We start from the raw sequence: 27,600 nt of genomic DNA, 5'->3' as shown, positions 1-27,600 counted from the left end.
GAAGAGCAGTTAGAACAGGCTGGGGGCTTGGGGGGGGGGGTGGTCACTGAGCCCACTGCACATTCAATGACAATTAGGGGCCCCTGGCATAATGGTGCTCTCAGTGGCAGGACTGGCATTGCCATCATTGGAGGAAGGTCCTGCTCAGAGCTGCCACTGTCACATGCCATGACTGTCCCCAAACTCACCGCGTTGTTCCTGCCAGGCTGCGGAGGTGGCGCTCCTCACAGACATCTCAGTAGCACTTTGTGCTGCTCACCCACGCGTTGAGTTGGCACTTGGAGCTCAGTGTGGTGGGCGCCTGCTTGAACACCTGCTAGCTCTGTGTGGCACACATCCGTCAAGGCAGTGGCTGGGCACACTTTGAGTGTCCAGCAGTGGTGTCCTAAATGACAGGTCAAGGAATTGTTGGCACTCACTTGCCACGGTAGCCAAGGGGGGCATGCAGCCCTCTGCTTCTGGGTCTCACTCCAAGGACCTTCCCTTAGCACCCAATGGTGGGCCAGACAGGTACTGAAGGCCAGAAGTGGCACCACCTGCTGCAGAATGTCAACTCCTTGATGCCATTGAGGTTGTGCTGGAGCCTGCCAAGCATGCCACCCGTCCACTCCTGTTGGTCGTTCTCTCAGGCTGGCACTGACAGGGCACCAGCACTTGATGTTTACCCCAAGACTGGCCCTCCAGAGTGAATGGTGGCACTGCTGTTGCCCGCCTATGTCCTTGCGCTGTGCCCTTCTCTTTGGCGCGCTTATCTTGTTTGCTGAGTCTGCCCCTCGGCTGCTCTCGTTGCTTTTTTTTGTCCTGATTACAACTTAAAGGCGTCACTTCTGCACCTCACCACACGTCACCAAATGTTCACTCCACAATATAACGCCTTTCCCTGGAGAAGTGTGGTAAAGCAGTCGCCCCCTGGCACCAGACTCACACTGACCAGTCAGACCTGTGCCCTTTGGTGTGGGTGGCACTCACAGCTTGTTGGGTCAAAGTGACCATGGATGGCAGGCCTTAACTTCAGTAAGTCTGCAGTGCATATGGCGCCTTTCACATGCCGGCGTCAAGGACCCTGTGACGTTTGACAGCTTGTCATTTAAAGGTGACATGTTGTGTTGCTGCACCTGGTTCACAATGGCATCTTGGAAAGGGAAAATGCGGCAGTGGGCATGGCAAAGCCCTTAGTGTTAAGGGGATGGGACCACTGGTCATGCTGGCCGCACTGGGTTGCGCCCTCTTGTGGCCACTCATTTATTTAAAGTGATTCCTAAGAGTGAACCTGATGTGACACTCCAGATGTCTCCAAACTCACAGGGCCTGCCTGATGGGGGGGCAAGAGGGCCTCCCAGAGTGGAATGCAGTGCCAGGCAGGATGCCCTTTAAGTCCTCATAGACCTGCTTGATGCCAGTTGGCATAAAAGGAAAATCACTCAAGGTGTGGCATTGTGGAAAGGGGTGCCAATCAGCTTACCCTTGAGTGCTTGTCTCCTTCATGAAGGGGCACCTGGGATCACAGATGAGAGACATGGGCACTGAGGGGAGGGCATGTGGGTCATTAAATGAACCCCTCTGCCATCTTCTTCATGGTCCTGCAGCCAAGAACTACTTTATCCAAAATGTACACTTGAGCACAAAATGCAGCACAGAATCAAGACCTCCCACCCCACCCATCACAGGACGGGCAACGGTGCCCGCCAGAGACGAGAAAGAAGAACAACATGGACATGCACTTCACTGCAGTTTGATTACCTGCTCGTATGGCACCTCCTGCTGCTGGTCACTTCCCTGGCTAACATGGCCGACCTCGTGTGAGCCAAGATAGCTGGTGGTCAGCACTCCGGCCCCCAAGTCTGACTGCTGGATGTGAAGTCCTTGGACCTGAGCGAGTGGCAGTCTGGGCTGGATGCTGCCCACTTCCAGAGAATGACCATGAAGGCAGGGAGTCCACGTCAGGGCAGGCAGCAGCCAAACAGCATGTCTCAGGGTGGGCATCGTCTGGGTGTATGCCCGGTGCTGCCCATTCTGGTTGGCTTGATCACCTTATAGATGAGCAGCACCTTTTAGGATGATGGGCCACTGAGAAAACCCAGCTCACTGACTGCACTGGGGGCCACCAGTATGCCAAGTGGACCACCACACTGTGGCTCAGCTGTCCCCTGTGACCATGAGTGAGGCATCTGAAGTGTTAGATACCTGCGCACGCTACTGCAAGGCGCTATATGAGCTCCACTTCGTGTGTTCGTCACCATGTATGGAAATGTGTCAGTCCCACCAGATGTGAACAGGCCATAGAGCCTACCAAAGTCCATCAGTCCTGTCCAAGAAACTCCTCAGAAATGCCATCAAGTGGAGTTCTGAGGATCGCTGAAGTCCTCCTGCCCACCACTCTATGTGGTCACTCATCCACGTGTCTCTGCTCCTCTTCCTAATGTTTGTGTGACATTCGCCCTTTACAAGTTTCTAACAGTGCCCCCCCCCCCCCCCCCCCCCCCCCCCGCCATGTGTTCTCGATGACCTCATTTTAAAGTCACCTTCCTGGCCCACTGCACTGATGGCCTTCATCATTTTGCACACTTCAGTCAGGTCTCCTCTTCATCACTGTAAAGGCTCAGCTCTTTTCATCTTCCCTCCTAACTCGTCCCCTGTAGCCCCCCGTAATCAGCCCAGTCGCTCTTCTCTGGACCTTCTCTTGTGCTGCTTTGTCCTTTTTCGAGACCCAAACTGCCCCCAGGACTCCAGCTGAGGCCTCACCAGTGCATTATAAAGACTCAGCAGGACCTCCACACGTCAAGGCGCTATATAACCGGACACTCTGTGAGCCTCCTTGGTGGCCTCTGTACACTGACTGTCAGTTGATAGTGATGAGTCCACTACGACCCCCAAGTCCTTCTCATAAGGTGGGCTTTCTCTGTTCGGACCCCCATTGTGTCTTCAGACCTCACACGTATAACTAACATGACATGTCATCGTCCACAAATCTGTCCAAGTCCCTCTAGGATGATTTAACGTTCTCGAAGATCTGCCAGTCCACCTCACTTGGCATCATCTGCACCCTTCAGCAGCTTGTTCTTTGCATTTCCATTCAAGTCCTTTCTATATATTAATAGCAGCAGCCCCCCGCATTGCCCCTGGTGGGCACCAGTGCTAACATCACCCAATCCTGATTATGTTCCTCACACCATCACCCTCTGCTTCCAATTCTGCCCCCACCCACACTTAGCACTTCGTTTAGTTGGATGCCCACCTCTCGCGTGGCACCTCATCAAATGAAAGTTCACCTCAATCATCTCACCTGCTACACTCTGGTCGTTTCTTCCTCATCAAACTCCAGCATGTTAGTAAATCACGACCCCCCACCTCTGAGCCCACCCTCACCGCCAAAGCCAAACTGCCCCTTTTGTCCTGTGCTGCTCCGTCTTCTCCTTCCAAGAATTTTCCTGTGATGCCCAGTTAAGCTTACTGGCCTGCTGTTGCTTGGCTCTGCCCGGTCACCCTTTTTGTATATTGGGATAACAGTTGCCAGTCCTTCAGAATGTCCCCAGTGCCCTCCTACCACTACCAAGTCGCTGGTAAATCTCATTGGTCCTGGTGATGGCTTTGATGTTTAATCTCCGCCCCTCTTCTCTCTCTCTCTGAGTCCCTCCTCCTTAGTAGTCCCTGTTACTGCTGCGCTCTCATCCACTTCCTCGCTACTTCACTCTCCATAGCTTTTAATTCTTCAGTATTCCTGATGCACTTCACTCCTCCTTCTCACCTGAAGGGTCTCTCCCTGGTTGGCTGTCACCTTGTCTGCCATATTTTTTTTTAACTCTTTACTAACCCACCATGGAGCTTTTTAAATTCCCAACTAATTCCTTACTTCGGGACGCATGTGCCCGCCGTTACTCGTTTTCCAGCCCATTCAGTGTTTTTTCCCATCTGCTCTAAATTTGCCCAACCAAACCGTTTCAGTGTTTCCATCGGTGCTCTTCCAGCACGTGGAGTTTTCGATTATATGGTGGTCATGTGACCCTTATGGTCCAATCATCTCGAGCCCCTCATTCCCACAACACTAAATCAGAGAGGCAGCCCCCCATGATGGTGTCTATAAACTGCTGTTCTTGTGCTCCGCCCCTTGGCCAGAATATTTACCTTTTTAATGTTAAACTTCTGTCTGCATTGGGGGTCCAAAGCGTACTCCAAAGGAGGCCCCTCCAGATGTCTTCACTAAGTTGTGGCTCATCGTCCAGCTGAAGACGATGACATAAATGGCGATGGTCCGTCTGTCCTTCCTCACTGATGTCTGCCCATACTGGTGGCTAAACCTGCCACTTCTATTGTCCTCGATGCTGTGCCATTGAAGGCGACGCTCCTCTGCGATGCCAACTGCGAGCAGGTGAGGTGCTTTATTAAAAGGGCATGGTGGGTTGTCACCGTGTGTGACATAAGCAGGCCCACCTCCAGCCTGAGCTTTCCACGATGTCTGCCCATGGGGGTCAGACACACTTTCAGGTGGGCACACTTTAAGGCCCCTTTACTTCAAAGCCCGTGCCACAAGAGAGCCGGGTTCAAGTGCTGGTGAGGCCCGACGTCCGCTGCCATTAAAGCACCCAGTCACCCAGGTGGATCAGGCTGGTGGGTACTCAGAGCGCCAAGAGGGGGCATTGGGCATAAAAAGGAGGAAAGAAAGATGGCAGCAAGAAGAGAGGAGTGGGACTGAGAAGAAGGTGGCGGCCCACAGAGGCAAAGCAGGCACCCAGTGGGCATCTTAAAGTCCAGAGATGCCCCCTTCAAGGAGGCCTACATGTGCAGGAGATGCCAGGTGGTCCAACACCATGCTGGAGATGAAGAGGTGACGCCCAACTGGCATGATAAAGGTTCTCATTGAAGGGTCCCATGGGGGGCACACATTAATGACAGACACACGGAGCAAGTGACCAAAGACGGACGGGCTGTCCCTTTGGCCTTCTTCTTGACTAACTGCTTTGTTTGGTCCCCTCGATGGGGGCTTCTGTTTATGTAGCCCCCCTTTCTTTAATGGCATATTTTCTGACTGAAGTCACAACCTCAGAGTGTCACAGCAGGGGCATGAAGGGGCTCCTCTTCTGGTCTCTTTAGGGTCTCCCCATTTGTCACACCTGCACAATCGCCTGGCTGCTCTGTCATGGTGGCCACGTCCGTCTTTCGTATGGATCAGGGTGGGAGTCGGGGTCCTGCGTAGCTCACTTAACTCTAGGGCCCCCCCCCCTTGCCACTCAAGAAGCACAACGAGAACTGGAAACGTCACAAAAGTTTATTACTAAAGATGAGGGGACACAAAAGAGCGTGAAGCGGCGGGATGGACCCCCATCTGTGTCACACACCCAACCTCCCGGGGGTCCAGCGACTCGCAGAGACCAGCCTGCTGCCTGCTTGAGGACGCAGCTCTCTCACCCCCCCCCCACTCCACCAGTGTCGGCCCCCTGCCAGCTCCGCCACTTCCTCATTCCTGTTGGCTTTTCTCGTCTTCAGGCCGCCGCCGCCCTCTTCTCGGATCTGAACACCTGGAGGCCAGCTGCCAACTGGGCGGCAGATCAGCTTGGCACATTCCAGACTCTGCCAGTACCAGGATGCCCACACCTGAGTCGCAGGTATACCCGTCATCGCTTAGTGGCCCTCAGGACTGCCAGGCACATCAAGTTAGGTGACTTTCTAAGCAGCTGCCAAGAGCGCCCAGCGTGGACACAAAGCCACTTCTGAACCAGCTGCCAGGCTGTGTGTCACCATCACCGTCACGCGTCGCCCATCTGATCAGCGCCAATGACACCGGCCAGCCTCACCTCCACTACAATGACACACTGCAGGACCACCCACCCCCCTAAAGGCCCCCTCCAGGTCCCACCAGATGGAGTGCCAAGGCTTTGGTAAAGTGTCACTCATGGATGCAGCAGGACCCGCACGGTGGCACTCAAAAATGCACTCTAGAGCTTCTTCTACATGAGCTAACGTGGCTAAGGGTGGCGCGGTGGCCTCTAATCGGTCAGCTCGGGGTCCTCGTCCAGCGGCTCGTCTTCGGAGAAGCTGATGTGCAGACGCGTGTCATCAGTCGGTGGAGAGAAGGGCAGGGTGCCATCATAGTCCAGGAGCACCGCAGTCGGCGTGCACTCCACTCCCGACGGACCCTGGCCAGGGGGGGGATCGTCGTCATCTTCTGTCTCCGTTAATGGGGACAATGACAGCTTGTCCTGGGACAGGACCTTTGACTCATTACTGGCAGATTCAAAATCTGTAAGCGTCAACGTGAAGGACGTCACCTCTGTGAGGCTGCAGCTCTCTGCCGGCGGGCCTGCGGGCTTGAGGACCACCTCCTGGCAGACCACCTCCTGACAGCCCGGAGACAGAGCCCTTCCTGGACGTTTTCTGTTGACGGCAGGCGGCGGAGGGTCCAGTTTAGGGATGGCATCTTGAAACCTTGAAAAATGAAAAGAGCAGAAAGAAAAGTCAACAGCCTGAGCCCACCTGCGTCCTCCCTGCCATCCTGGCACCACCACCACCACCCTGTCCAAAAGAACTGAACGCTACCAGGCTCTGTTCTCAGCCCACCGCCCCCTGAGCTCATGCTGCCCATCCTGCTGCTCCGCGGCCTTCAAGCACGGCGGGTAAAATTGAGAGGGAGACTGGAAATGGCAGTGCAGCCCTCGTCTGCCCCTCGTCCTGCCAGGTTGTGCTGCCCAGTTCTAGTTGCAGGACGTCTTAGTAGACATGACAGCGAGACCCCCCAGCTGCTATAAGGAGGAGACCCTCATGAAAGACTCTTTAAACAGATGGGGGTCCTCATTCAAAGAAAGAGACACAACACCACTGGGCAGTTGGGGGGCTCGACGCCGCTTTTATAGATTCCCACCATCATGCCGCACATCTAGGAGGTGCCAAAACACAAAAGCAAACCCCGGAGCCGCTCTCAAACCCCACCAGCTGGTGACACATTTAGGGTGTTGGTGACAAATCAGCGGTGCCACAGGGCCTCACATGTGTCATCAGCTCCGCTCTGTGACATGTGACTTTCACTGAAGCCACGCCTGGACTTGAGATGCAGGACCTGTGCCACCTGTCCTCGCAGCGCAGCTCAGTGCCACTCCTCCAAATGACCAGCAGGGGACTCTTAAAAGGTGTCTCTCACCAGGTGGCAGCGTCTCACTCAACTGTGCGCCCGCTTCCACTGCCAGGCACCTCACTTGTTGCCCGTTTGTAAAGAATCATGGGAAGGAGTAGCCTCTCATGCATGGAGAGACGGTGCCCGGCCAGCAAAGCTTCTAAATGTCAGCTGCCAATCAATCCATCTGCCAAGCTCTAAACGCACCAAGCGCTGCCCACAAACAGAATACAACACCACCAAAGGTGACCCGGCTGCCATTACACACCTGCACCCAAAATGGGCTGTGAAAGGTCAAAGGGCAGACAGAGGCGTGGGACGAGGCAGCCACAGAGACCACCCGTAAGCTTCGGCCGAGACACGGGGGGTCCTTAGACGACAACCAGTCCCTTGAAACTTCAAACTCTGCTTCTGTATTCAACTGGCAGCCGGTGAATCGTGCTCTGCCATCTTTGTGCCAGTGACGACGAGTAGAGAGAACCAAGCGCAGGTCTCTGGACGAAGGTCTGCCTTGGGTTGTTGGTGCCCCCGTTGGGGGTCCTAAGTGGTGCCAACAGAATCCAAAGATTGAAGGACGCCGTGTGACATCTAAACGAGGCTCAGAGACTCCTCGGATTTCAGCGGCAGACGTCAGCGAGTGTCACCTGCCTGTCGGTGACAACAAGAAGGCTCGTGTTTGAAACACTGAAGGAAGCGCAAATAAAGAGAACAAGACGAGACCACCAAGCTGACGGGCAGACCAATCGGCCCAGCTGCAGACACGGAGTGCGCGTAGTGGCACCTCAACCAGCCGGACACTCCGAGAAATGCGAATTCTACAATGGTGTGTAAACCCCTCAGTCCGCTGGGAGACCCCGACGTAGCAAAGCGCAGATATCCCAGCCGGTGACCCCTCGGCCAGGATGCGTCTGCACTCCGCTCGTCTCCATGTGTGGCAGCGCCACGTGTTGAAGCGGCCACAAATGCGGCGTGAGGCAAACGTTCGGGCGATGACATCGCTCCTCCTCCAGGCAGAAATTGTGGCGTTTGTGGTGCCAAGCCTTTTGTCCAGAGGTAAACTCGGCCGCACCATCTTGGGGGCAGCACTGGGGTAACCCGTGAAAAGTGCCACTTAGTCTCTAAAGTGACGAGTGACCCAGCGCCCAGCAGCACTCGGCCTCAGCCAAGACACGGTGGTCCGTCACGGTTCTCAGCCAAGCGAGGAAGAGTCGTGTCGTCTTCACCCCGCCATCCACTTGTATAAACGGCGGCTCAGGTACCTGATGGCACACGCAGGACCACCAGTGTTTATAAAAGTCGAGAGTCTCGCCCCCGGCGCCAGGCTCGTTTGTGCACTTTAATGATGGGGGAGGGGGAAGCCCACCTTCTATCTGCTGCACGCTAGTGTGGCCAACCCATTAAATTCTTCCATTATGGATGCCCAGACACGGAGTGGGCATGTGGCTAAGAGGGCTTCGACAGGAGAAGCACAGAGGCCATCAGAGGGCACCGTGTGGCTCAGTGGATGTTCTTTGCTGCATTCAGGGTCACCGTAAATGAAAAGCGGGCACAGGGGGCACTGGCATCTTAAGAATGTAAGACATCTGAGCAGTGAGAGGAGACCATCGAGTCCACTTGCCGCCGGGTGGTCCCTGCGTCTCATCAGGTTCTTCTTAAAGCAGGTCCATGCCCTTCATACCGCCAGTTTCACGCTGAACATTTGGTGCAAACTGACCAGCGCAGTCGGGCACCACACTGTGGCACAACGGCAGCAGCAATGGTGGGCAAGGTGACTGGAGACCCTCACGAAGGGGGAGCTCTAAGGAACCTTGCTGTGGGTCAAGTGGCCCAGTGACACCAGCAGCCCCCCTCTCACCTCACCCACTTAATCAGGTCTGGAGGTTCTGATACCGCTGAGTGAGGTGGCACAACACGCATGCCATCACAAGCCTCTTCACACTCACAGATCTTACCCGTCTTTGCTCCCTTTGTGTTGCTTTTCACTGGTCTGCCTTTGGCCTCTGCTGGTGGGCACCTCGGACCCCTCCACGCTGCGGCCCGTCTCTCCGGTCATCTGCTCCTTTTCACTGCTGACCATCAGGCTGTCCGGCGTGGGCTCCTTTTCTGGGTTTATGAGGCTGAGGTACGATTCAGTCAAGCCCCCTCGGCCTTGGGCAGGGGTGGTCCGGGGGTCCACGGCGGGTGTGGAGGTGACAGGTGGCTCCGCTCCAAGGCTGTAGAAGTTCTTCAGACTGAGGGACAGCGACTGGGTGGACAGGGAGCTCCAGAGGGAACATCGCTCTCCTGAACAAACATCAAAAGACCACACGCTTAATACGAGAAACGGGCAAAAAAGAAAGACCCCCCCAGAGATCGGCTGGTGCCCCCATTTCTACTTACCCTCTGAAATTCACATTTGAACCAACGGGCAGGACACGCAGTGGGCTCGCTTTACCAGCCAAAAGTGGGACCACCTTACAGGCCTGGGCCTCCCTTCACTAAAGACACAGAGGCAGAAAGCAACTGGACCACCAGCACTTAAGGGAAGGGAGGGCAAGGGGTACCGGAGAATGCGGACCACTCAAGGGGATCCACACAGACAGACAGAACCCAGGGGTCTTCTGGTGACACGCAGGATACTCGCAGATCTGCGATCCCCAGCACAGGGTGGCACATGATGTGGGCACAATTCCACGGCGACAGCAGAGTTCCTGTCTATGCCCATGCAGCTCTGGGTCTGACCAGTCCGTACCCGTTGTCGTGGCACACCTAGGTGATCATGGCAGATGCCATCAGCCGAGATGGAAGTCTGCCCGTTGCGGTCTTTGGTCTGCGGCTCTTCACTTGTGGGGTCCGCGAGTCCTCAAGTGTATGTTGACCCCTTTTGTCAAAGCGTCTGCTCCGTGAATAAATGCAAGTGAAGGAGGACGGGGGTCTCCACACTGAGCTCACCGGTACAGGCCAAGATGGCCGACCACAGCAAAGAATGGAGTGGCAGAAACCCGTCACCAGTCTCAAATGGGCCCGTCAAACGGTGGCACTACTTGAGAAGTTTAGGTGGCACGTTGTGCGCCCACTCAGCAAATGGACACAAGTGTTGACTGTGGTCTTTAAATATCATAGAAAGATGGCAGGCCACTTTACGGACCTCCAACACTCAGTGGTCCCTTCTCACCTAGAAGAGGCAGCACTGGGTCTCCATTTCTGTGACTCTATGTGCCAGGAGAGACTCTGAAAAAGCCCACCCGTAAGGGTCTGTCTGGGCACAGGGGGGCCCAACATGCAATCCCATCTGGGCACCAAGTCAAAGATCGAAACCCTAACTCTGTACCTGGAGGTGGCACCAGGGATGGGGGTCCGAACTTACAGGTCACCGTGGAATGCATGTGGCAGGCCTAATTAATTTATAGGTGACAGAATTGTGAGGCTTTGCAAAACTGGAGTCCCTCACGCTAAGCCCCTTTTAAAATAAGCGTCCCACCAAGCCAAAGCCATTGCTGCAAGTGTCACATTGGTGCCCCCTTCAAAATGGCCAGTTGTGAGGAGGATGGCCACTGTGGCGGGAATTCAATAGAACACCGGGTGGCAGTGGGCTTCTCTAGTGACATCGGCGAGTCCTGGCCTGGCCTGTCCGGTGACTCTATCTCCCCGAGTCCATGCAGCAGCTGCACTGTGCTGGGGGGTCGGTGATCTGCGAGTATCCTGCGTGTCACCAGAAGACCCCTGGGATCTTCATTGTGCCCGTGTCACATGCCACCATGTCACCAAAGGAAACACTCTTGGAGCCATTGTTAAATTTCGAACAGCACTTCACTCGGTGTCTCTTTTGTGATCCAAGTCTTTGTGTCCCCACATAGGAGGACTCCCGTGACCCCAAACTGGATCTGTAAAAGGCTGGACAGTCGAGTTTGTGCTAAAGTGGGTCCTGTGAAACCCGGTGGGCCGGTCGTCCCCCCACCCCCACATGCTCTTTACGAGACCCCCGATAAAGTCTTACTGTTCTGCTTGTTCTGAACTTTGACCTCCAGCTCCTTCAGCTGCCTCACCAGGCTGGCCACGTGCTGCAGGAGGTCCCGGTTCTGCAGTAAGAGCTGGTGGACTCGCGCCTGAGCCTCGATGCGAGCGGTGGTCTCGGCAGACAGCTGGTCCTTCAGCAATTGGACCTGACAAAAAATAAAGAGATAAACCAAACTGTCACCTCTAAGGCGGTGGTGTTGTCATAGCTCATTCATGAAGGCCATCTGTTGGAATAAAAAAAGAAAGAAAAAACTGCAAGAGCTGCAGGAATCCCACCCAAAAGCCACCAGGAATGTGACACTTGCGTTGTCCTGTGCCAATACTACAAATGTCACAAACTGCAGAACACGTCTCTGGGCCGAGAGCTCCACCTGGTGGCCATCAGTAGACACGTCGCCCTCAGTCCACAATGACAAGCGGCAAACCCGGATGGTGTCACTTGTTGTGCCAATTGACGGATGTTGGCTTTCATTACAGCAAATTCTGGCCAAAATGGCCTCCTCCTCCTCGGTAACCCCAAACTGCTCCACACCTCTGATTAGCTTCAGGGAGAGAAGACCAATGATGTTAAAGTGGCACCCCCCCCCCCCCCACCTCGCCTACCATCGTGATGCCCAGCGTTACGAGTTCAGGGAGACCCCAGAGCTCCGTTCGTCACATCGCTGTAAAGATGAAGGCCACTTTTATTTTTGTCTGCTGGCTGCCAGGTGGCATGTGCCAGGTGCCCATGTGCCAGGCATTGGGGTTTTCATCTTCTGGAGGCGCCGGGGTGAGACAACATCGGAACTGCAGGACGGGAGCCGACAGAATAAAATCAAATTCTAAAGACGAGGCGGTGGCAGTGACGTCACCGTGTGAGGACAACACAAAGCTGGGGGGTGAAAGCGGGAAGAACACAAAACGAGGACCTGAAGAGGGGGCCAAAGTCGGAGCCCACTAAAGGCGGACCACCTGAGCTCCACCAAAGACTCAAACGCGCTCCTGACCTGAATGCCTGGCTGTGTGTTCCGTGTCCACCGTTTATGTGCCCCCAATGCACTTCGGGGGTCAGTCGCAGTACTTGTCAACTTCCAGCAGGACCCCCCTCAGCCACTCTCAGTGGTCCGCGGCTACACAAAGTGCAGCAAATTCAACCAAAGACCCCCGCGCCTGCTAGTCGCCCTGACCGAGCTAACGGCCTTTGTGCTTCAGTTACTTGGAACGAGATGGACCCCCAAAGAGCACAGCAGGAAGAAGACCTCTTTAAAAGGCATGAAGGTCAAAGGTTTCATTTCCTGTTAAATAAATAAGAGCAGAAGACTTGAGAAATGGCGCTGAGGTGTGCGGCCCACCTGGAGCCCCGGGGGTCCCGTCAGAAACGAAAGGAAGTTGTCAAACATGTCACAGAGTATCAAGTCACGTACATGTCAGGAGAGTCGGCCATTTTAAACGAGACCACCAGTGTCCCATTTGTCTTTCTGTGTGGAGTCCCCCAGCTCCAGGGGTTGCAGGAGTCACCTCAGAAAAGTCATCACCGAGTGCCACCATTGGCATCAAATGGACGCCCAGATGACGGCAGCCGAAAAAGTCACACAAAGGACCCCCGAGGTTTCTTTATTTCTCACTTTTTGCTGCTGCTGCTTGACTGATGAAGCACATGGGGGCTTCTGTGACAGAAAACACTGAGCCCACCTGTGGCATCAGACAAGTGACAAGAACTGAACAGGCGTGGAGGGAGTCTGCCAATCCAGGGCAGCAGTGACAGGAGCGAGGCAGGAACAGGGAGTGTGAACACACACTCGGGCGCGGTGGGACCACCTTAGCGTCGCCCACCCACGCTTCATCAGGCCGTAAGCTCAGTGCTCACCTCGCCGGGCTCCACGTGCCGTTTACGTGCTCTCCCGTGTATCTACGGACCCCAAACGTCACACTCTGTTCTTTGCTCCTGAGTGACAGCGACTCGAGTGCCTTTTGGTTTTTTAAATGCGAGACAAGTTTGCTTTGGGCGTCTCGCTGGCACACAAAAGAAAGGCTTCTGATTGGTGGTCCCAGCGAGGCATAGAAAGGACCCCCATTGCATTCCTTGACACACTTTTATTATTTTATTTTTATTGTCGGGCCACAGACGGCCAGCTTGGCTCCTTCTAAACTCTTAGACGTGCAGCGGCGCTGCGTTCAGCTCGGAAGCCCCCCTAATGTTCTGCTCAACACGCACACAACGCCCCCACAGAATGTAAAGGCCCGACGGTGGGTACGGCTTTGGGTGGTGACAACTCACCCACAAAGGACCCCCAGGACGTCTGCTCCAATTTATTATCTTCAGGCTACGTTTTACGTATTCGGTAAGTTTGAGGGCCTAATGGGACCCCCCAGTCCTCTTCACCCCCATCAGAAAATGTTACCCTTTGTTACATGAAACAGCGTATCTTATAAACTACGAGGACAGTGGGGGGGGGGGGGTCCATCCAAAATGCCAATCCTGCCCCCCTCATCCCCTCCTTCAAACACAGAAGGGGGGCTGCATCGAGGTTTTTGCCCCACCTGTGCCACGGCCACTTGGGTTTGCTGCTGCTGCTGCTGCAGTTGGTGCTGAATGAGCTGCAAGTGATGCTGGGAGGCGATGGGCGTCAACGCCGAGCAGGTGAAGGTGCCAGGAGAGCCGAGGGGCTCAGTGCTGCCGTTTGCCAAGTCCTGAAAGAAGAAGAAACAGAGAGCAGCGTTAATGGGGGGCACGGATGGACTTCCCACCATTGTCCTTCACACCTTCATGTAATAATAAGGACATTCTTATCAAAGACTAAATAAGTGGGATTCCAAATGACACAACATGGCCCCCCAAAGTTTATGTCTCGTTGAGCCCAAAATCACACAAGGAGCGCCCCAGTGGGCTTTAACAGGCTCCGTTTCTTTGACGGCCCCCCAGCCAGGTGACAAGAAAAAAACTCCCAAAGGAAGAATTTTCGGGAAAGGCAATTCAGAGCGAGACCCCCTTCCAGGTAGGCTGGGCGTGCAGTTCAATACAAGACAAGACACAGAAGAGGACCCCAGAAATCCTCCTCGCAGATCTCGATGGCCAGTCTGTCACGGACACCTCAGGACTACAACGGTGACAACAAACTACAAGACAAAACGCCACCTCCCTGCTATTGGCCATTCCACAGCCGAGTCACCGGCCAATCAGATGAAAGGACCCGCCTACCTGAGGATTCCAGCGCTCCTTCATCTGATAGGCGGGCACAGCGCTTGGCAGTACGCTCGGACCACTCGCTCAAATCACAACCGAGACCCCCCACTTGCATCCTTGACCAGGCCAACGGAGCCCCCGATGTGCTCTTTGATGATGCAGTGGACATCAGGAAGTCCTCACTTATATATGGGGGTCTTCCCAGACTGTCAAAAGCTTGCTCTAGCTAATCCCCTCGACTCCTCTGTGCTCGACTACTTTAGTCTGATTTCTCACCTGCCTTTGTAAAGTAAAATTCTAGAAAATAAATAAAAAGAAAAAGTCATCAGTTGGGAAGAAATCCGAGGGCAGGGACAGCGCTGCCCAAAGTATCCAATGAGTGGTGCCTTAGACAAGAGGGTCTTACTGAACAGTAAGCTGTGGTGATTGCACCTCTCCTGAGCCTGCGTCCCGATGATCACAAGGTGAGCTGCCACCGCTACGCAGACCCTCGTCTCTCTGAGCCCACATTTGGATGGACGAGCAGTCACTAAATACAGAAGTTCATTTCTAAGACTCTCAGTATTTCGACTAACGCCTTAGCGGACCCCCCGAGCTCAACTTCAGACTTCACATGTCAAACATTCTAAAAATGAGACTTCATGAAACACAGCGAGACGCGGCCTTTTGTGTTTAGTCGGCCAAGATGCCCCCCCCAACAAAGACATCAGCCAGTCCAGAATGGAGCAGCAAGAATCGGAGCGCGTCACCCAGACCACCCGCCCGCGTCTTTTAGAATAGACTTTCAAAACACCACCAAAGCTGTACAAAGCCTTAAATAATCTGCTGGGGTGCCAACGTTCCAAGTCGTAACCGCAGATCACCTTCCATGATAGTTGGCAGACCACCTTTAGAAGTTCTGAGGTGGTCTTCTGCGGTCATGCACCAAAAACCTTCCCACCGCCTGAGATACGCCAGGCGAACATGGAGGGTCACTTCCTACACCCCCACTTGTTCAACTACATTTTAGGTTGGGAGCCCCTGGTGATTACAGTGCACTGCTGCACCCCCCACACGACACCCCCACCAGGATTGGGACCCGAGGGTAGCGTGAGGACCACCAGCCCCCCAAGGTCTCCCCTGGGCCTGATGGGCGCAGCAGTTGCAGGTTAAGGGCCCACCAGAGTCGAGTCGAGTCACTTCTGGCGTTTACGGGATACAAAATGGCCGCCTCCGGGCCAGCAGTGTGCCCCCCATTTCGGTTGTGCCTTTCAAATAAAGCGGACGCTCGTCACTCGTCACTCAACCGGCAGTCCGTCTTTACTCGGCTTTGCCGTTAACGCGACCCCAAACCAACGTCACGGCTCCGTTAGCCGTCTGCAGATTACCTCAAGTCACCAGAACCGAGCGGGGTGACCAGACGTCCAGGTGACAGGGACAGCCCCGAGTTTAGGCAGTGCCTCCCGATAAACGACTGAAGAACATCCAGATGTCTCAGCTTTAACAGACACCGGGCCCCCTCAAACTATATTTGGAACAGCACATACAAGACCCCCGGTGCCACCCCTGGGTATAAGACACATGCAAAAGCCAACTCAAAAGCAAGAAGGGGGCCACTTGATGAAGAACTTGTGCTCAATTCGAAGAGCACCAAGAGGAGCAGCAAGAAGCAGACAAAGACAGAGAACGCCGCTATTTATTTGTTTGGGAACGGGTGGGCTTGTTATCCTGTGCCCCCCAGCTCAAGATGATGAGGAGATAAAGCAGCCATTAAACAAACGAGGGGGGGCTTCACGTGTGACATACTCAAGTGTCCAGAAAATCTGTGATATGCCATCAGGAGGACACATGCATCCGATACCCGTGACGGTCATTCGCTGAGCCGTCATAACTGATGGGCATCTCCTGAAAATCACAACGGGCAGACCTGCTCGGGCCAAGGAGGAGTGTGTGACAATGTGTGTGGGTGTGGTCCCTCTGATGGACTCGAGTCCTGCCCAGGCACAGCCTTTGGTCCCACAACCCTGAAATGGAGTGAGAAGGTCCTGGAGCCCACCTGCTGACCTCCCACCATCGAGAAGACCCTGCAGACATTTCCAGACCCCAGTGGAGGCCTCACCCCCCTGGGTGCTATATAACCCAACACCCCACTTCTGCCCACTGTCTGGATGTAGACAGCGAAGGGGCACACTATGACTCGTTAGAAGACCTCCGCCGATTCCCCATGATCTGCCCTACCGTGGGTGGACTCCCATATTCTCTCCTCTGGATCGGTTATGTATGCCCCACCATGGACCCCTTCTGGACACCCCTTTAAACATCGGCTACTCTCCCCTCCCCGTAACCCTTTACTGCTCCTTGTGGTGAGTGGGGGTCCGTGGCAGCTCAAGTTTTAGGAACATCAATGAAGGTGCACTTGGACTCTGAGGGGGTACGGCTGGGTGTGTGAGGTTGCATGCCGAATGGCGGGGCGGACATTCACCTGCGCGCGCACACACACTCAGTTAGCACGGCAGGGTCCATAATTAGTGCCAGCCCACCAGTGTGTCAAGAAGAGCAGCCTAACCAGGGAAAAAATGAACAACTAGAGGACAAGGGGGGGGTCTAGAAAGAGAAAAGGACACAAAGAGGGAGGACCACGAGGGGGGCAGGCGGTCAGGAGACGGACCCAGCAGGAGCGCACGACCATCGCCTGAGGGTCCCATGGAGTGGGGGGGGACCACTCCTGGTAGGCTTCCACATTAAGGCCATGCAGGTGGCGGAGGAAAGGAAACGGAGCAGGTATGGAGGTCCTGAGAGGCCCCCGTGGCAGCCAGCAGTGAGGGTTGACCGTGTCTGTCACCGAGTGGTCCTGAATAGGGCGGGTGGAGGGCAGCGGGGACGTCAGCGGAGAGGGCGCATCGAGCTCACGTCGGGGATGTGGATGTTACTGGATTACAACCACAATTCCAAAAAAAGTTGGGACCCCTTGTAAAGCACAGGTGTGGAACTCTGGTCCTGGGGGGCCGCAGTGGCTTCAGGTTTTCATTCTCACCGTCTTCTTCATCAGTGACCAGCAATCTGCGGCTAATGAACTTCATTTAAATGAATTTGCTCTTGAAGACTCAGACCCCTCAGCCGTCTCTTTGTCCTTAATTAGCAGTCAAACAATCACGAGAGGCGAAACAAGTCATCACATGGGCAGCTCACCTGTGCCCACCACACGACACAGGAAGGTGGTGGGCTCAGTAAGTAAGTCTCATTCTGACAGGGTGGTCTTAGAAAACAAAAACAGAAAAATGGTCGGTGTTGAACTGGTCAGAGTTGAACTGGTCGTCTGTTCTCTCGTTTCTGCTTGGCTGAATCCTTAAAAACAGGGCTATGAAGATGAAAGAGCAGTGAAAACGGATTAGGACATTAGGGTCTGAATGAAAAGCTGCAGCCACTGCGGCCCACCAGGCCCACAGTTTGAGACCCCCAGTGTAAAATGTGAATAAAAAGAAATTGCAGTGATTTACAAATCTCATAAGCCCACAAATTATTGCCAACACACCACAGGAAACGAATCAAATGTTTTACTATCGGCTCATTGGCTCGAGTCCAACTGGAGAAGACAGCAGCTAACTGGGTGAACTGGCGACAGGGCACGGACAGGACTGGGTATAAAAAGGGCATCCTAGAGTGTCTCAGCAGTTAAGATGAGCAGCGGTTCACCAATCTGCCAATAAACTGTGTCTACAAATTATGGAACCCAAGACCCTGACTATCTCATCTCACATCTACAGAGTGTCACAAGACACTGAGAAAGGGACCGCCAGGGACAGGGCAGAAAGTCAGTACTGGATGCCCGCGATCTTCAGGTGGCACTGCATTACAAACAGGCCTGACTGTCACAGCAATCCCTGCCCGGGCACAGCAGCACTTCTGTGGACGCACCTCGCCGTGCCCCCCACAAGCGCAGGGTACAGCTCTAGCATGCCACTGGTGAACACCACCCAAAAAATGCCACCGCCATCTTCTATGCATCAAAGCTCATTTGAAATGGGCCGAGGCAAAGGGGAAAACTAGACAGTGAATCCAAACTTCTTTTTGGAAACCAGGGACGTCGCGTGGATGGGGCTGAAGAGGAGAGGGACCACCCAGCTCGTTACCTCGTCTGATGGTGTGGGGGTGCATTAGTGCCTATGGACTTGGCAGCTGGCACCATCACTGGTGAATGGCACAGAGCAGCGGACTCCGACCTGCTGCAGTCCAGAGGTTTAAAGACGGTCGTTAAAATAGGAGAGGATGCCACACACTTGCCGCCCACATAAGACACCCCGAGGTCCTCCACCACCAACACGCCCGTCATCACCACATGAAGCTCCTTGGGGGGCACATTAAGGCTGGTGGTCTGTAGTTACTCGGATCAGCCTGTTGATGCAAACAGAGTGTGTGTGTGTGTGAGGTCTTCACATCCCTCAGTCAGCTCCCTCATAGACCAAGAAATGCCAAGAGCGGGGCTTAGCATCAGGGGTCAAATTACAAGAAGAACCGAGTAAAATTGAAAATGGCCGAAGTAGTGACACCAGGGACGTGTGGTGGTGACAATGCTGTCATTGAAGAGGGTCCAACATTCTGTCACAGCGCGCTACATGACGACACCACAGCCGGGACACCTCAGCTAAGGCCCACCCGGGACTCATGGGATCGGAGACGTCACCGGCGCTGTCTGTAAGCCCCTCATGTCCGCTGTGCAGCGGTTTGGTCAAGGTGGGCTCCTGGTTTCAATTCAGCCTCTTTTTAATAAAAGCTCATCCAACGTCTGTGCAGCAGGGGGCGACATTTGCTAAAAATGAGCCAGCAGGTCTGGGGGGACTCGAGGGGAAGCGGCCATTACTGCAGAGCCCCCCAGGAGTCATCAAAATAGACAGCAGAGACCTCAGCACAAACACAAAAGGGGGCAAAGCACGGTGGCCTCTACCGACAACATCCCACCAGACAGCAGCTGGAGGGTCCGCATTCACAAACAATCAGGCTGGGCTCTTTACTGGTGCTAAACCAACCTAACATTCCCAGTAAGGCTCTCCCCATTAAACTGACCTGTCCGGGTGGTCTGCTCATTTCATACACGTTTGTGGTTAAGGGGGCCGTCAAAGACTACCGTTAATTAAATCGGCACACACTTTGGCATTGATAATTGCTGAAAGAGACTGGCATCAGAGCTGAACTACGCGCCAACAGTCCGGGCCAAAGTCCTCAGGGCATTCGCAACTCAAACCTAAAGAGGGGACGATCTGTGTGGGATGAATGTCCGTCCGTCTCAATGACCTGCGCTGAACTTTCCATGAGGAAGTAGGAAAGAGCCCAGTAGGGGGGCACCAGTCCTGTCCTACAAGTACACAGAGAGCACACAGTCCGACCGTCAGAGAGGACAAGACCCCCATGGGCACAGGCACAGCATGCCAGCCTGCCCCACTTCTCACCCAATGCACGAGATGAACAGCTGCCATTCAAGTTGGGGGTCTTTCAAGTGATGTACATTTTGTGGCGCGCCTCACTGACGAGAGACCTTTAAGGATCTAAGATCGTCACTTGGCCAATCTGTGAGGTCCTCGGGTCACGTTAGGTGGCAGCCGTGGGATGTCTGGAATGGCGTGCTGGTCACTTCTCCCGACCGCAGCCTGGTGGTTTAAGGTCCTCTTCTTTGGCCAGTGCCACCCCAGCCCAGGGAAGCTTGTGAAGTTAAACATCTGCCTGCACTTCTTAGGCATGCAGTGCAATGTGAGGTGGCCAGGGCCTTTGGGGGTCCAGAGGGTGGCGCCCTCTAGAGGCCCCATAACAACATGGCACCTGTTTCTCAGATGTGTTTGAAAATGGCCCGGGTGACAAACACAGAGATTCTCCAGTGCCGGGCACCTCATGCGTTCACCGCCTGGCTTCACGTGACCAGCGTCCTCATCTTGTCTTAGTGAACATCTACAAGCACGTCACGATGGTGGCGAGTTACAAGAACGCTGCCCGCATGATCTCCTGCACACAGGACACATCCGTACCTGCAAGACGCTCTCCTTCAGCAAGTGGGCAGACTTGGCCACGTCGTTCTCTACCAGGCTGGGAAGTGCATGCCCAGCAGGCCTCTCGCGCAGCGTGGCATCGCCATCCTTTCTCATCTCATCCCGCTGCTCCGACCCCGTCAATTGTCGACCTGTAAAACAATGCGGTGGTTACGGCTTTGAAGCAGGAAGCCCAGGCGCCAAGTCCGGTGGTCCACGTACCCCCGAAACAGGCTCAGGCTTTCTATTGGGCCAACACGTGCGGCTCGGAGACTCACCTTCCGACTCGGCCTCCTCTGCGGATTTCTCACTGGCACCGTCCGCTTGGCCGTCCACACCCTGCTGCGCGTGCTGCAGACTCAGCTTGTGGCACACCTCGAACGCTTGGCCCACTGTGCGCACGATGCACATCGCCTGGCTCTGCCAAAGCAAAAGAGCATCAGAAGAGACTCGATGGGACCACACGGCGCCCGCTCTAATAAGAAAGGCTTCACCCCAACACACTTCTTGAAGCTGTCACCCTGCTGCCAGTTCTAGTGCCATCGGGGAAACGGATGTATCGCAAGTCCCATGTGGAACGAACGGCAGGCAGGGTGGCATAGTGGAGAAGGCGGCTTTAAAATCCCACTGCTGACACCACTGTGTGCCCACGAGAAGGTCACCTCACCTGCCGGTTGTCACCAAGTGTACCTCCGATACTGCAAGTCGCTTTGGATAAAGGCGTCCATCAAATGAAGAAAATATCAAGAAGAATACGATGAGGTCACCACTGGAGCTCCTCCCCTTACAACACAACACATGCAAATGTCCAGGAGGAGGAGGAGTCGCCGCTCCTGTGTCCGTCCAATCAGCTCCTGCCGAGGGTCTCTGCACAGCACACTTCTACAGGACATCGGAGCGCATATGGAGCGCAGGACACGGAGGGCTTACGTCTCGCGTTTCTCGTCAGTTTAAAATGTTTACGATTACATTTTGTTTTTTGCTCACAGCCACTGGCAGGTGACAAACCGCTAAGACCGAGTTGACTTTTACAAACACAAATGACGTTCACTGGCCACACGCTTAGGTGGTCCGCACGATGAACTGAACGTCTTTACTTTTGGGGGTTGTTTCCTGTAATGCTTGAAGTCAATTTGGGGGGGGGGGGCCTTAAAGTCCAGAGATGCAAATATACATGTAAAGAATTCTGGAATGGGTTTGGGGGGGGGGGGCTCACCATTTAAAATGTGCAAGTAAATGTGAATGACTTTACAGAGTGGGGTGGGGGTCCCCCTTTCAAAATCCATAGATGTGAATGTGTATTACAATGGGGGGGCTCATTAAGGCTAAACCCCCTTGTGTCAGGTCCGAGGACGGCACCGCCACTTGAGCTTTATAGCGCACTGCCGGACCCCTGAGCTCGGCCGGACGTCCTCGTTCCATTTCACACCTCACTGCACACGCCACGTATGACCAGGCCCAGGGCCCGCCTCTTTTTCATTTGACCAGCCACCTTATTGGCTAGTGGTGCTGTCCATCATAAAGCCCCCTGGTGGCACACACAGGGTATGCAAGTCATCAAAATTATTAATAAATACACGTGCTGGCTCATTTTTATGTCACCAAATGTCAACCAAATATGTCAAAGCATTTTGAGTTTTTTGTTTTATTGTGGGGGGGCTTTAACCCTCAAATATTGATAACATTGAAATGCCCTCAAAGTGCCACCTTGTCCAAATGTCATATTTTTAACGTATCCATTGTGAAATGAAGAGCAGACTGACATTCAACAAGACGTTTACGGTGTCACTTGTCACCCGTGAGCCAAAGCCCCGTTAACCGGATGCCACGTCACCAGCACGGCTGCCAGGCAGTTACCTTCTTTTTGGACTTGAACACGTTGCAGCGGAAGGTGTTGCTGGCGCCGTCCCTCGAGATGTAACTGAAAATCTTCAGGTCCTGGGAGTCGTGGGAGACGTAGAATATTCTAGAAGAGAAAAGCAATGACGAGTTAAAGAAGAAAAGCAAACGGCAGAAAGGGGGACAAGAAAAGCCACTTTGGGCCAACGGCCGACCACTGCTGCCCGGCTGGGTGCCACTGGTTAATGGGTGGCAGGGATGCCAAAGTGGCTCGCGTAGGAGGGCACCCCACAATGTCTTTCTGCACTTTGAGCTCTAAAGTCGTGACGATGGCTCGGCGGTGACACACGAGGTCACCTCTCACCTGTAAATGGGGTCGTGCATCACCAACATTTTGCTTTCATCCCAAGTCCACTCTTTTCTCTGCAAACAAACAAACAAACACATTTTGGTTAAGCAGCCATATTGGTGTTAGTGGGCTTCGTCACAGAGGAGACCGGATTGGACCCTGGCCTGGGCTTCGGCCCACCCACAGGACAGGACAGTCACAGACCCCTGAGGTGAACACCCTTACATGAGCGCAGACCCCTCTGGGGAGAAGGACCAAGTGCCAGGCCAAAGCCCCGATGGAAGGAGGTGGGATCACCACTTAAATGGGAGGGGCAGACTCGCTATGGTGGTCTCGCTGCTGACGGCTGAACCAGAGGATCTCTCGCCTGGCACTCGTGTGTTTCGACATACCTTGGGTTTCTTGCGGATCACAACTCTGACGCCATCCACCGACACCCCGATGTTCACTTTCTTCTTCTTGATGTTCTTGGCTTTGAACTCGTACTGCAAGACAGAAGGAGAGACGCGGCATGAGGACCCTCGCCCACCCAACTGCACTTTCAATAAACTGGTCATCGTGACAGAACAGGGGCACAACACTGACCTCCACGAGTGCTACGAGAAGCTGTTGCCATATCGAGCGAGTTGGATGGGGTCCAAACCGGGCAGGGGCTACACGTGGAGAGTCTGGACCGAGATTTGGTGCCACGCAGAGGTGGCATCACCAGAGCCATTCACTGTACCTCCATATACATAGGTGCTGATCCGCTGACCACAGGTCAGGTCAGGTAGCAAACACTGGTATAGTGCCCACCACATGACCAAACAGCTCGGGATCCCCCCCCCCCCCCGGCAGACACGCAGTCCAGTCCCACCCCCTATCTATGTGTTACGTGGGCATCCCCTTGGCCGGTCTTCAACAACGAGGACCCCGCGTGTACTATCACCCATAACTGACGCTCCCTCACAATGCAGGTCATGTGTCACATTCGGGACCCCCGTGAACAACACAAAGTCAAACCAGCAGCCCCCAAGGATTCTCCGATGAGACACAGGAGCTCAGTCTTCACGGAGGATTCAAAGTCAACAACGTGCCACTCGCTGCAGGGTGCCAGTGGGGTGATCTGTCCCAGTGTACCCAGCAGGGGGCGCTCTCTCTCTCTCGCTCCCCCCCTTTCAGACTTGAACCAATGCCACCGTCACCTTTTGTAACCAAGACAGAGTGACGTCCGGGAGAGAGAGAGAGAGAGAGAGAGAGAGAGAGATACGCAGGTTCAACGAGGACATTCACCTCAATAATAAACTCCGATACACACACATGGGCACACATACACACGTGGGCACACCCGCTCACACACACACACACACACACATTCAGGCTGGAGAGAGCGAGGGGACATCACAGCCGAGTGGGCGAATGCAGACAACCAGATGGTGTGAGAAGGCGCTTTGTGGCGACAAAAGAGGACTCCTCACAGCGCCATCCTTCAGCATGGCATGGCCCCTGCCCGTGGACTCTCTGAGGTTTGGCATTGCTGGACTGCACCTGGAAATTTCACATTTGTCGTCCTCGGGGAGAAAAAAAAAAAAAAAAAAAAAAAAAAAAAAAAGAGAAGACAGAAGTTAGAAATGAAAGACGACGACGCGAATGTCAGGAGGGCACGCCAGCCAAACGAACGAGCAGACGGCTGCCACGGTTTGGGCACTCGGGTCATTTGTGTTCACCTCGACTTCTCCCAGTCTCATCCCGCTGCACTTCAAGCCGGACCCTCGGTTTCTGACTTCTGCTCACTGCACCAGCGACTGTAATTGATGCGACTCTGAGACCACCAGTGTGGCAGCCCTGGCAGTGAAGAAGCTCCTGACACATGACATGGACCCCTTTGGTGCAGATTTGACAAGGACCTGGGAATGGGGGTCCATGCCAATGCCAAAGGCTCCATCTCCTATTCCAACTCACCCTAAGATGCTCTGCTGGAGTGAAATCCAAGGGCAATGCGAAGTAAACTGAGGCCCCCGGGCATGAAGGAGCTTCCATTTGAGAAGGAATGGGCATCAAAGTGGCACTCAAAACAAACTTTCACAAGGGGACACCAAACTGTGACTTTACACGGATGGAAACATCTGCGTGTTGGACCCCCCCCCGATGCCACACTGCATTCAAAGTAGGCCGAAAGCACTGGGAGAGCCGATGTTTGGGCACATCCAAACATCCAGACACGTGGCATCGCCGTCACCATGGCTCATCACCGAGAGGCTCTGGCAGCCACAGGGATCTCTCATCTCCCAGCGGTTGTCCCCTCGCACTCACGTGGTCGACAAGCCGATGTCATTGGGCTGGTGCCACCTGAGCTTAATGGGCTGGTGACCGAGTCATACTGAGGTGTCATTACCAATGAGTCACCGGTTTGTATTCTCTCGATTCTTTCCATCTTCAGCTGGACCTCAGGGGGACAACCTGGTCACCAGTCTCCTATTCCCAGGCGGAGGGTGAGAAATGTGGATGTGGCAGAGACCTGCGGACCCCCTTCAGATTCACCCCACAGTTCCAGAGCACTGGGCCCAATGGCTGGTGATGTGGCACCAACATGTCAGGTGGGCCGGTGCAGACCCAAAGCCCCCCGACCTGAGCTTCTCGGACCATCATCTCAGCCACTCATGTCATTTTGCACAAAACATGACAATGAAACGAGAGCCAACGACTCCTCTAAAAGACGACGACAAGTGAACGTCGGGCAGGGTGCCCACTGGGCGCTGCACACCTTGGCAGACTCTGCCTTCTCGTACACCTGGCACTCATTAAATAAATCACTGTGGGTCTCAAGCCACCCGTCTAACATTTCAATAACAATGAAAAGCACCGTGACAATGACACAACAACTCGCCCTGCTGCAGTCTTCTCCCCTCACGGGCACTGTGCCAACTCAGCTGGAAGGAAGACCCCATCAAACCAGTGGGCACAGTGAGACGGACCCCGACCTCCCGCTGACAAGTCACAGCCCTCACTGCCGTCACCTTAATGTTCAGGGAGTCCCAGGTGACATTAGATGGTGCCCCCCCTTGTGAATGGGCCTGTTGGCACAGCATAAGGGGGTCTCACCTGCAGACATGGCTCGCTCAGCTGTGCCCGGTGCTTTAGGTTCGATGGGCACGGTGTACTGAAAACCCCCTCCATCACCGTCCCCACGCCGGACCCCTCAGTACTGCTGCCCTATTGATCCACTAGAAGCAGACATCAAAAGCATGGTGCCACAGGGCAGCAGCAGCCCTGGCGCATGAAATAAAAGTGAAGGGCGGGCTGCCAGTGTGTACCCCCTGAGCTCTCAGGGGTCTTTTCATTCAATCACTCGGGAGATTTCTGGGAGAGGGCAGAGGGCTCGAGAGCAAATTCAGCACACGTGTGCCAATGTAGCCTCGTGTGGTATAAGAGGACAAATCACATGACTGGCGCCAAAGACAAAGGCAAACAAAACACACGCAGGGGACTCGAAAATCTGAGAAATGACAAACAACGGCCTTCCTGTCTCACCAGCTCTGTTTGGCACAAATATCGTAACAGGGCGAGCCCTTCACATCAGGCAGCAGACCCTCCGATTTCAAGGTGGGCTTCACTCTGCACTTCCTACTCTCAACGATGGGACGCAACAAAGGAACATGGCAGATGGGTGGGCAGGCAGAAGACCACCAGGTAAGAAAGGCAAAAGCGTATTTTATTGGAGCCCAGAAGACACCAGCAGACCAAGGGGTCCTTGGACCAGGGGAGGGCGGAGATGGAAAGCCCGGGACCCTCCTAACCTCACCTGACTGCTGGCCAACAGAAGACACATCCAGGGGGGCACGAATATGAAGATGCGGTCAAAACCTCAGAGGTGCAGGAGCCAAGACCACAGAAACAGGCGGGTATACCAAGCCAGGCAGTCTGGTTACACCCCTGGGGTCACAGAGTGCCAAGTGCAGGGTCCAGAGCCTAATTCTACCATGAAGATCCGGAATTCTGGATTTCTCAGGTGGGCTGCACAATCACATCTGTAAGAGACCTCACCAGGACGACCACTCCCACCAGCCCTTGAGAGCTTTCCACATGTTTGTCATTCTTGTCACCGCAGAATGACGAATGGAAGCTTCTTAAGAAAGTGACCGAGTGATGCCAGTTCTGCCACCGATGCCTGGGTGGTCCAGATGTGGGGGAGTACATGGCATGTGGCAGTCCTAAATGTGTACCACCCTAAGTTTGGGTGCACTTTTTCACATGGCTGTCTCTCAAAATCCAGACTGCCAGCACAAGTGCCTCAATGGGCAGCACAGAAAGTGCCAGTGTGCCAACGCTGATGCCACATAGCAACAAAACTCCAAGGGAGGCGACAGACTGAAATCATTGAAGAGCTCAGGACATTCACTTCTGGATCCACCGCGGTGCATATTGGCACTCCTGGCAATGGGATGGGTGGGGGCACTATGTTGCCAACTAACGATGTACCAGGCCTAGAAACTGGGGTGGCATCACCTTAATAAAACAGAAAGAGAGCAGAAGAGAAATGACGATGGCCCACCGCCTCTTGCTGCCCCCACGGGCATATAACTCAAACGTGCAAGCACAGAGGTGGGCAAACTCACCAATGTGCTCCAAAGGAGGGGAAAGCCGTGTTCAGCCGGACAATAAAGTGGGTGCGCTGGCACACAAGGCCGGGGAGGGGAGAGAATTTGTGCCCCCTGAGAGGGTTGGTCTATTTCATACTAAGAGCATTGCCCACCAGCTGAGCCAATGCGCTGGAGTTAAGGTGGCACAGGCGGGTGGATCAACTGTAACGCATGTGGGTTTTGGCCCCGTCCATGCCACTCTATATGTGGCGTCACCATCAGTGGGGTGCAGACCCATCTGTCCCACTCCTCGCAGCCAGCACTCCAATGGTTTAAATGGCTAAAGCCATCCCAGTTTCAAGGGGACCCACCACAGTTGGCCTTTAGGACCCTCACACACCTTGGGTCAACACAAGTCTGCACACCCCAGTGAAGCAGCACCCCCTCTGTCAGCCCACTGGCGCCACCCTGTGGACTTATAGAAAACCAGACGCTGCTGAATACAAGACATGCAAGGACAATTGCAGGTCTTACTGACCTCTCGGACCTCCGGACCACTCAGAGTGATGGCCCCCTTGAAGCAGCAGGCCGAATGACCT

At 54.3% G+C, this 27,600-nt stretch overlaps 1 protein-coding gene across 2 annotated transcripts in view; it reads right to left on the bottom strand.

Moving 5' to 3' along the window:
* Positions 1–5,262: 5,262 nt before the first annotated feature.
* Positions 5,263–27,600, bottom strand: part of si:dkey-34e4.1 (carboxyl-terminal PDZ ligand of neuronal nitric oxide synthase protein) — a 34,788-nt gene continuing 12,450 nt past the window's right edge. For both annotated transcript variants that reach the window (XM_028809019.2, XM_028809020.2), the window contains 9 exons: positions 22,835–22,927; positions 22,458–22,516; positions 22,112–22,220; positions 20,533–20,674; positions 20,255–20,406; positions 13,619–13,768; positions 11,079–11,244; positions 9,055–9,385; positions 5,263–6,420 (listed from right to left, as the gene is read on the bottom strand). In XM_028809019.2, the coding sequence (XP_028664852.2) occupies positions 5,982–6,420; positions 9,055–9,385; positions 11,079–11,244; positions 13,619–13,768; positions 20,255–20,406; positions 20,533–20,674; positions 22,112–22,220; positions 22,458–22,516; positions 22,835–22,927 (1,641 nt within the window). In that variant the 3' untranslated portion in view covers positions 5,263–5,981. The remainder of the gene's footprint in view (positions 6,421–9,054; positions 9,386–11,078; positions 11,245–13,618; positions 13,769–20,254; positions 20,407–20,532; positions 20,675–22,111; positions 22,221–22,457; positions 22,517–22,834; positions 22,928–27,600) is intronic.

The sequence above is a fragment of the Erpetoichthys calabaricus genome, chromosome 9 (genome assembly GCF_900747795.2).
Source record: "Erpetoichthys calabaricus chromosome 9, fErpCal1.3, whole genome shotgun sequence".
Classification (NCBI taxonomy): Eukaryota; Metazoa; Chordata; class Cladistia; order Polypteriformes; family Polypteridae; genus Erpetoichthys; species Erpetoichthys calabaricus.
Note: the sequence above shows the minus strand (reverse complement) of the source record. Positions and strands in the feature narration are given on the sequence as shown.